General features: G+C 40.2%; 1 protein-coding gene across 1 annotated transcript in view; it reads left to right on the plus strand.

The window, feature by feature from the left end:
* LOC125289777 (hepatocyte growth factor activator) overlaps positions 1 to 10,000 on the plus strand; it is a 27,918-nt gene that overhangs the window by 5,043 nt on the left and 12,875 nt on the right. Inside the window, exons 5-8 of the mRNA XM_048236769.1 lie at positions 2,971 to 3,114; positions 3,537 to 3,668; positions 7,401 to 7,511; positions 7,756 to 7,930. Of these exons, the coding sequence (XP_048092726.1) occupies positions 2,971 to 3,114; positions 3,537 to 3,668; positions 7,401 to 7,511; positions 7,756 to 7,930 (562 nt within the window). The remainder of the gene's footprint in view (positions 1 to 2,970; positions 3,115 to 3,536; positions 3,669 to 7,400; positions 7,512 to 7,755; positions 7,931 to 10,000) is intronic.

The raw sequence follows: 10,000 nt of genomic DNA on the forward strand, positions 1-10,000 counted from the left end.
TTTCCAGTGTCACCTGAATAGCCCAGTTTTTGTAGACGTATTGTCCGAGGACACGCTATCAACTTCCTCAAATTAGAATCAGCTTTTAGAAAAAGATGGTCATTACAGGTTAAAAGTGGACAGGGATTTCTTTGAACAGAGAGAGAGAGAGTCAACCTATGCTTAGTACATGGCAAGTGAGGTTTTTAGGTTATTTTCTGTAAACATTTTTGGAATTGGCATTTATGTATACATTGATGATAGAAAGACAGTTATAACATGCAACAATGAACTTGGTGTGAGTCTCGGAGAGTATGGGCTCTATGCACAAGCTTACTTGAAGTCGACAAACCAGTTTCCTGTTTGTTGACATGGCTGTCAATAAGCACCTTAAGATAAGTGCTTTAGTTGTACCAAAACGTAAGAAATACAATATACATGAGTCTTATTGTCCGTGGGTGGCTCTAAGAAGCACTGCTGCCACTATGTTCGGCTTTAAATCGTTATAAATGCGATTTTAGCTTCCATGTCAAACGGCAGCCTACGTGCAGTGGCTGCACAAAATAAGGAGGGAAGGATATTCGGTGAACGCACATTTTGGTACAACCGAAGCACTCCTCTTCAGGTGCTTGTTAACAGCGATGTCAACGAACAAGAAACTGGTTTGCTGACTTCAAGTAAGTTAGTGCACAGAGCCCATAGTCGCAGCACAGACGGTCGTGTCTTTGCTTCTCTCCTTGCCTGGTTAACATTTGACCTGACAATCCACAGCGATTCTTCCCAGATGTGGTCTATTGGGGCTTTGTTGTCTCAGTCAACAATGCACGTGCATGCACACACAAGCACACGCACAAGCACACGCACACGCACACGCACACGCACACGCACAAGCACAAGCACAAGCACACACACACACACACACACACACACACACACACACACACACTCTCCCATGCTTTTGTCCAGAAATCCATCAGGTCCCTTCTTTCCTTAATGTCCTCTGGCTGTAGATCAGTTAACACCTGAACAATGTTGCGTGTCTGTTCAGTTGAGATTGGGATAAGATATCTCTTCTGAAGCAGGCTGCGCTGAAGAGTTTCTCCTTTCATCCCTTGCCAGTTGTGTTCTTGCAGGCCATCTGAGACCCCGTTTATACGTAGGAAAAACACATATATTTCCATGCAGTTTGACCTTTCATTTACAAGAAAACGGAGGTTTTATCACTGAAAACGATTATTTCTGAAAACTCCGGCCAAAAGTGGAGATATGGGAAAACTCCAGTTTCACGGTTTGCTCGAGGGGTTTGCGACACCCTTCCCCAGCTGCTTTTAGCATCGATTTGTTTGTTTGTTTGTCTATTTATTTAAAAGGGACAATGTACATTAATCAACATGCGTATTAGCACATATAAGACATTTAAATGCACCAGATTCAGCTATTCAAGCTAATTTTCATCTTTAGTCCCTGGCAGGTTGATGTTAAAAAAGAAGAGAACTGAGACATTTAAGAAAGGTACAAGGGCATAAACGTATAAAAGTAAAAGTAGGTACAAGAGCATTCAAGTATAAGCACAAACATATAGAGTTAAAACAGACAATTAACACTACTACACACAACACTATGTGCAATTAACACTACTACACACAACCCCATGTGCAATGAACACTACTACACACAGCACTATGTGCAATGAACACTACTACACACAACCCCATGTGCAATGAACACTACTACACACAGCACTATGTGCAATTAACACTACTACACACAACCCCATGTGCAATGAACACTACTACACACAGCACTATGTGCAATGAACACTACTACACACAACCCCATGTGCAATGAACACTACTACACACAGCACTATGTGCAATGAACACTACTACACACAACCCCATGTGCAATGAACACTACTACACACAGCACTATGTGCAATGAACACTACTACACACACAACCCCATGTGCAATGAACACTACTACACACAGCACTATGTGCAATGAACACTACTACACACAACCCCATGTGCAATGAACACTACTACACACAGCACTATGTGCAATGAACACTACTACACACAACCCCATGTGCAATGAACACTACTACACACAACCCCATGTGCAATGAACACTACTACACACAACCCCATGTGCAATGAACACTACTACACACAACCCCATGTGCAATGAACACTACTACACACAACCCCATGTGCTGGATGGAGACAATCAAAACATGCTACAAGACACAGACTAAGATAACGAAGACGTAGTGTCTTGCCAGAAAAAGGAGGAGGAAAAAGAAATGGAAAACACAACATTTAGTAAGTTTACAGATAAAAACAATAGTTAGTAAAGCAATACCACACTCCAGATGACAGCATTTACATATGATTACATGTTTGTGTGTCCAATAGCCATTGCTTTATGAATTTTGTCAAATTGTTTATTGAATAGAGTTGAACGAAGGGGGGGGGGGGAATATCTGTTTTCCAGAATACCCTGCTACGTATAAACATGGTCTAAAGAACTGTATTGTTAACAGTCTGTTACCGTAAGGCAGCTTTGCACCAGAGAAAATGCTAACCAATCAAAGAAATTTGAATAAGACTATAGTCACAATTATTGTGTTGTCTCTTGTTTTGTAACACTTTGTTTACCATGGTATGAATATTTTGATTATTGGAATAAAAAATAAAAACTATAGTTAATACATGTGTTTGAGTAGAGAATCAAAAAGCACATTTTGCAGATGCTTTTGAAATCTAATCTATTTAGTTATTCACTGGCTAACTTTCACTGTGTTTATCATGGTATGAATATTTTGTTCAAAAGAATAAAAAAAACTCCAAGTTGCGTCTTCATGTGTTTGGGTAGAATCAAAAGGCACATTTGCAGGTGCTTTTGAAATCTAATCATTATTTAGTTCTGCACTGGCTAACTCTTATTGTTTTTTGTTTGTTTTAATTTTCTCGTCTTTCTCTTTTCAGAGATCAGGCCTGTGTCCAGACGAGAGCCAGACCCCTGTGCTGGCCAGCCATGCTGGAACGGTGGCCTGTGCACGCGCGTCATGCACAAGCGCACGTTTGATTGCACCTGTCCGGAGGGATTCTCGGGCAGACGATGTGAAGAGAGTGAGTAAAACTGACCCTGAACCAGCGCAGTCCTCAGAGTACCTGAGGGAAATCATACTTCTGCCGGCTCCAGTACACAAGGACACTTTCAGCCCCAAGAACTATTTATGAATTTTATATTTGTTATTTTTTTTTTTATTTGATTTAAATATATTTCCAAAAGAGGCACCAATAGATAACAAAGAAGAAGAAAAAAAAAAACTTTTCCCAAGGCCAAGAGTTGACTCAATGAGAAAATTTGACATTGTGTGTCTTTGTGGTAAAGTTGCAAAAGTAAATTTGACAGTTGTATTGGAAAGGTCACTCTGAATCAAATCAAATCAAATTTATCCTTTGACAATCTTGACATATAGTTGCTTATTTACGGAGCCCTTGTTCTCTGTCACGTCCTCTTGTACTTCCTCTCTCTCTCTGATTGACAGGGAAGTGCTTCGAGGAGACACACCTGCGTTACTATGACTCGGGAGATTCCTGGGGTCGTATCGCCAACCGTTTGGTGGAGCAGTGCTCATGTCTGGACGGCAAGACACTTTGTGAGAGTACACGATACACAGGTGCGAGAAGCCCCGCATTCAGATTTTTTTTGTTTCTTCGTGTTTGTGTGTGTTTGTTCCTTTGTTTGTTTGTGTTTTGAATGCCACAGATTTTCCCTTTGTACATTACTCAACATTTCCCGCTTTTACGTAAACGCTGAATCTCTCTGAACCTTTTAACGTTTTAAACACTTGGTTTCTGTATTTGTTTAGGGTTTTATTCTTTTTTTTTACCCTATCAAGGATTGTTGACTCACTGAAGTGCAATCCTTGAATAGAGGTGCTAAAGTGAAGGTCTAAACATTGTCACGCTTCGAGGCACTGAAAGCCTTTTCTTAGTACTGTACTCCTATGAAGGGTAACGCCATTTTCCTGCACGTTCCTTAACTGGCCTTGCAGTCAAGGCTTTTTGGACCTTTGTGCTCCCCATACACCTTTATTCTGTCCAGGTTCAAATGTGAATGTGTAAGAGTCATCTAGCCAGTAGGACCACATGTTCTTCATGGAGGTTTTTGTCCAATTTCCATTTGCATGCTTGACCTTGCGTCACTCATAGAATAAGATGACAGACAAAAAAGATTAAGCCAATAGCAGATGAAGCGTTGGTCGTCACACATATATTCCTTATAACACTGATGAAGTGACTGTGTTATGGAACAGGCCAAGTGAGCTCTGTTTCTCCAAATGCTGTCATGGCTCAAATTGGATGCCAAGTGCTCTATGCTTAGCCTTTGATGATTGCATTCATCCAAATGGAGTGTAAAATCATACTAAGGATGTACATATTACTTGGTATCCCCAGGATGAGACATTTTGCTATTTTAGATTTCCCCAAATTCCCTCTTTTAAGAAAAGAAAAATCATCTCCATAGCTATTGAATGATTAATGTTGCCATTAAACTTAGAGACTGTAATGTAACTTAAATAACTTACAATAATGGCCTCAGATTAATTTTGATGCTATGCTGACTTGCAATATGGAACATTACATTGCATGCCCAAAACTTCTGTTATTGCAGTGCACTATGTAAAGTTGTTATCACGAATAGGAGCATGACCCTTTTCTTCAGTTTTAGACTTATTTGGTCCTCCCTTAGCACTATATGGGCAGTTGGGCACCCAGTACGTTGAAAAGGAGGGAGTCTGCATTGTGTTACTTTAAGAGTGTGATTACACAGTAACATGGACCCACATAATATAAAGTGTCTTTTTTGCTGGTATGCATATCCATTCAGTGAGGAGTCACTAAGTGAAAATCGATTCTTAAAGAATTAATTATTTCAGTGAGTCATTCCAGAATTATATTGTAAAGTTCTAGAATGAACTGCCACTCTGAATGCTCATGTGAGTTCATTATTATGGCATCAAATGGAACCCTCAGTTGGTTAGGCTACTTTCTAATCACATATCTGACGATAACACTCCACAAAGGTTTAACAGGCCCAGCCTGCACCTAGAAAGGGATCATATGCTTCGCACATTCAATAGCTCTTCAGAGACCTTTATGTTTGCAGACTGTATTACGTTTTGCCACATCAGAACAGGACACTAGATACTAAGAGACTCTGACAGCAGACCATAAAAAGGGTTCACATCAATGCACCCTCCCTGTCTGAAATGCTTTTATGAATGTATGCCATTCTCTCAGGAGCGGAAGGCTAATAAATAGCCTTCATTCACACGGATAATTCGCTCAAGCTCACCAGGAACCAAATATCTTCTAGTGGTGCCTCAATCATATCACCTTACATGTTTTTGTCAGCCTGCAAAAACACACTGGATATGACATCAGACTCTTTGAACTCAGTAACTGACAAACATACAAAACAAAACAAATCCCAGATCAGTGCCAACTTTTTAAAGTGCTGCTGAGTAGTTTATTTTATGCAATGATTGATTATACTGTAGAGACTGACATTACTTTTATTAGTTTGATGCCTCAGTGATTGATTTGCTATGCCTTGCATAATGGGCCTCTTTTGAGTTTGAAGCTGCAGAGACTGCACAACGAGGACTGGGAACTCATAACTTAAATGGAGCTCACTGCATGCTTTTGTTTTATTCATTTATTGATGTGGTGTCTATGGTCCATAAAGATTTGTGAGTGAGTGTACAAGTGAGTGAGCAAGAGAGAGAGAGAGAGAGAAAGAGAATGTGTGTGTGTGTGTGTGTGTGTGTGTGTGTGTGTGTCAAAGTCAGTTCAAGTTAGTGTTAATTTCGTCAGACGAGACGAGAGGAAAAATGTTCGTCAACAACCTTTTTTTCCATGACTAAGACGAGACGATGACGAGACTGCACTAATGTCCTGAAACACTGACTAAGACTATCTTAAGATGCATTATTGTTGACGAAAAAAGACGAGACTAAAATGTTTTGCTTGAAATAAAATTTCTCTTCCATTTTCGTCTACAAAATGAGAAGACAGAATAGCTGTTACCTTTTCAAAATATTGCGCAGCATCATCAAATCATGCGCAGCAGCTTTCCTGTAGGCTAGTCTACGTGCTGTTGCTGCAACCCTGTGGCTGCAGCAGGAAACTACATGGAACAAAAACACCGGAGATTTCTGCCAGAGTTAGGCTTTATGCCACAATGCTACATACCCAGAAGTTGAAGCTTCTCTCATACATATACAAATTAACATCCCCCAGAATGTCCATACGAAAAGTTTCAGCAAGTAATGTCAACTATTTAACTAGTTACACTGATGATGCAAAGTTTGCTAGCAAGTAAGCTAATATGGAAAGTTTGCTAGCAAGTTAGCTAAGATTGAGAGTTTGTGTTATGCTTTACATATCGCCATCTAGCGTGGCGGAGTAAAACATTCATACTTGGGTCCAAGACAGTGTTTCTCAAACTTTTTCAGATGAAGGACCACTTAACTAATCAATAAAAAAGAAACGCACGGACCATCTAGCTAAAAAAAAAAAAATAGACCTAGCAGTATATTAGCCTACACAATACTCACTGAGAACCACCTTGCTTATTGTCTTTGCACTTTATTTAATTGTGTCAGAGGATTCATATGATTTAAACTGGCATATCTGACATAGACAGTGTTGTAGAACAGTTTGAATTTACATACAAGTTGGTTCAATATTGCAAACAACTCATCTATATTATATTTTACCACGCCTGCTCGTGGACCACTTGGGATAGCTTATGGACTCACCAGTGGTCCCCGGACCACACTTTGTGAAACACTGGTCTATGAAGATCATGACAGTGGTCCAGTCAAATCTTTTACTGTCTTTGGCCAAATCCCAGCCGAGCTATAACTGTAGCTCGACTTACCTGTGCATGTACTGACTGACAAAAAAAATCAGAATGAGTAATTATAACAGTCGAGTAGCCATGTGGACACACAATATTGTTAGAAAATTGAGATGTGTGAAACACTATTTGACTTTTTGACTGGTAATCAGAAATAATTTGTTATAAAAAAAGACTAAAATGTTTTGACTAACTGACTAAGACTAAGATAGCTTTAGTTTTCTTTTGACTAAAACTAGACTAAAATGACGAGACTTTTAGTTGACTAAAACTTGACTAACAAAAATGATATTTGAATGACTAAATATGACAAAGACTAAAAAGGACATTTCGTCACAAGACTAAGACTAAGACTAAATAAAAAATAGGTGACAAAATTAACACTAGAAGTTCAGAGTTAATTGTCATATGTAAAGGATAGTGTACCAAGTACAATGAATTATTGTGTGTGTGTGTGCCTGTGTGTGCGTGTGTTTTCCAGGCTGTTCCTGGAACCCGTGTGAGAATGAGGGGACGTGTCGAATGATCGAGGACACAGGGGAAGAGGTGTGTGCCTGCCGGTCAGGATACAGTGGACCCTTCTGCAGCATTGGTGAGAAGAAAGACCCACACACACGTATGCACGCACACACACACACACACACACACACACACACACACACACACACACACACACACGACATACACAGAGAGAGACTCTTTCTTTTTTTATTTATTTCTCTCTCCCATTCTCTCTTTCACACATATACTCACTCTCTCACTCTTTTTTAATATTTAATGTTCTTTCTCCCCCTTGTTCTTTCTCTCTCTTGCTTTCTCTGTTCGTCCCTGGGTAGTCCCTGACTCACGGTGTTACCAGGGCAACGGGGCGGACTACAGGGGCATAGTCAACACCACAAAGTCTGGGACACACTGCCTGCCCTGGAACTCCGACCTGCTGTTCGACGAGCTCAGCCTGGACAGGGCAAAAGACAAGGACCTCAAGGGACTGGGCGAACATGCCTTTTGCAGGTGGGTACAACTGTTACAGGTAGCAGCCGTGGCCATTTAGGGGCAGCCGTGGCCTACTGGTTAGCACTTCGGACCTGTAACCGGAGGGTTGCCGGTTCGAACCCCGACCAGTAGGCACGGCTAAAGTTCCCTTGAGCAAGGCACCTAACCCCTCACTGCTCCCCGAGCGCCGCTGTTGTTGCAGGCAGCTCACTGCGCCAGGATTAGTGTGTGCTTCACCTCACTGTGTGTTCACTAATTCACGGATTGGGATAAATGCAGAGACCAAATTTTCCTCACGGGATAAAGAAAGTATAAATACTTATATATACTATACTAGGTACTAGAAAATGTAGGATCCACAGTGTGCGTGCGTGCGTGAATGCGTGCGTGTGCATGTGTACAACGAGTAAGGCAATGATTGATACAGGAAGGCATGTACATGGATAGCCAGTTTGGAACATTCACTTTAAGAAATATTGAAGAAACATTATTGCTCAATATTTAATTAGAGTATGTCAATAATATCACACATCAAACAGGCCCAACAGGCCCAATGACTGCAGTGCATGCCAACATCTAATTATGTGCATGCCACATTTGATGTACAGAAATAACATGCATGCTATTAAATGAAGAGCTCTTTTCCAAAACGCTATATCCACCATTTAAATGCATTTTCATAAATCTTTTTTGTAGATTTTGTTTTCTAAGTCATTTCAGTGGAACACAACTGCACTTTTATTGATATGAAATACACAATTAAATGACATGACTTATTAATCTTTTCAAAAATGGATTTATAGCATTTTGGAGAAGAGCTCTTCATATATAATGTATCATTATGCATAACGATCTGCAAATCATTTCACAGAACTACATGTCATTACAGACTTAGTATTATGTCTGATCACAAAGCATAACATGCATCATTAAAGGCATATACTGTACGCTGAAGCTGGCAGAGCTTTTGGGATTTGGAATAATGAGTGATAATGGCATTGTGTACACACACCTATATGTACACATCTTTTTTTGTTTTAAATACCAGTAGACATGTGGAAAAGATTCTAGTAACCAGCTCTGGAATTATATTGCAGTATTGCCTATTCTATCTATTCTATTTTTCTAGAAGAAAAATTTCAAACTTTGAGTCTCATTTTAAAAAATGTTTTGTACGCCCTCTATATAGGACTAATGATTGACAGTGCAGGCAATCCGTCAGCCAGGCTAGTACAGTCTCCACACCTAAATCACAGTTCAGTTCTCTCCCCACCCCAAAGTAGCGCGAAGGACGTAACACTGTGCTTGCACATGTTGGGGAGTTTATGTGGGAGCAGTTAAGTTACGTAAACAAATACCAGGTGCTCAGAGATCTAAGAACAATTAGGCCGATCATCAGCCACACTGAGAGTAGGCCCGAAGGCCAGATTGAGATATTGATGGTAAAAGTGCTGAGTCATGGCATCAGTTTATGGGTCAGAAATCGGAGCAGACGGGAACACGCCAGCTGCCCCCTCTGGGCACAAGAGGACATAATCAGAGGGCAAAGATTTATGAGCTCCAAACTCCCAAGAGAGTTGTGAACAATTATTTGCTTATTTACACTAGCTTTGCTTTGGATCTGGTTGCAAGGAAAATTCTGGAAAGCAGTTCTGCAAAGGCTTTAGAGCTTACTTTCGAAAAGTCAAACTGAGTTACATTTATGTGTGATACTATTAGTCCACCATCCTCTCCACAATCGTGGTTTGTGCTCCATTTCCTCAAACCTTGTTTTGAAATCTTGTTTTCCTTCTTTTCTTATTCGTTTTATTTGGTACTTAACATGTGCTTGCAAGATGTGTTCTCCACAAAGTGCTGTTATGCCACCAGAAAACTGAGCTGCTGAGATAAAATAGTTCAGATCTAAGATCATGAGTCTGAAGTATTCACCAAAAACTGGCAATCTGACAGTAACCTTTAGAGCCAAATATCACAAAGCAGTCCAGCCAGCAAGCAGCAGTCTGGTGAAGGTTGAATATGTCTGAACAGGTTAAATCATAAAATTGTGGGAGTGCCAGTCAGTCCTACATAAAATATGCACTGTGTAAA

The sequence above is a fragment of the Alosa alosa genome, chromosome 24 (genome assembly GCF_017589495.1).
Source record: "Alosa alosa isolate M-15738 ecotype Scorff River chromosome 24, AALO_Geno_1.1, whole genome shotgun sequence".
Lineage (NCBI taxonomy): Eukaryota > Metazoa > Chordata > Actinopteri > Clupeiformes > Clupeidae > Alosa > Alosa alosa.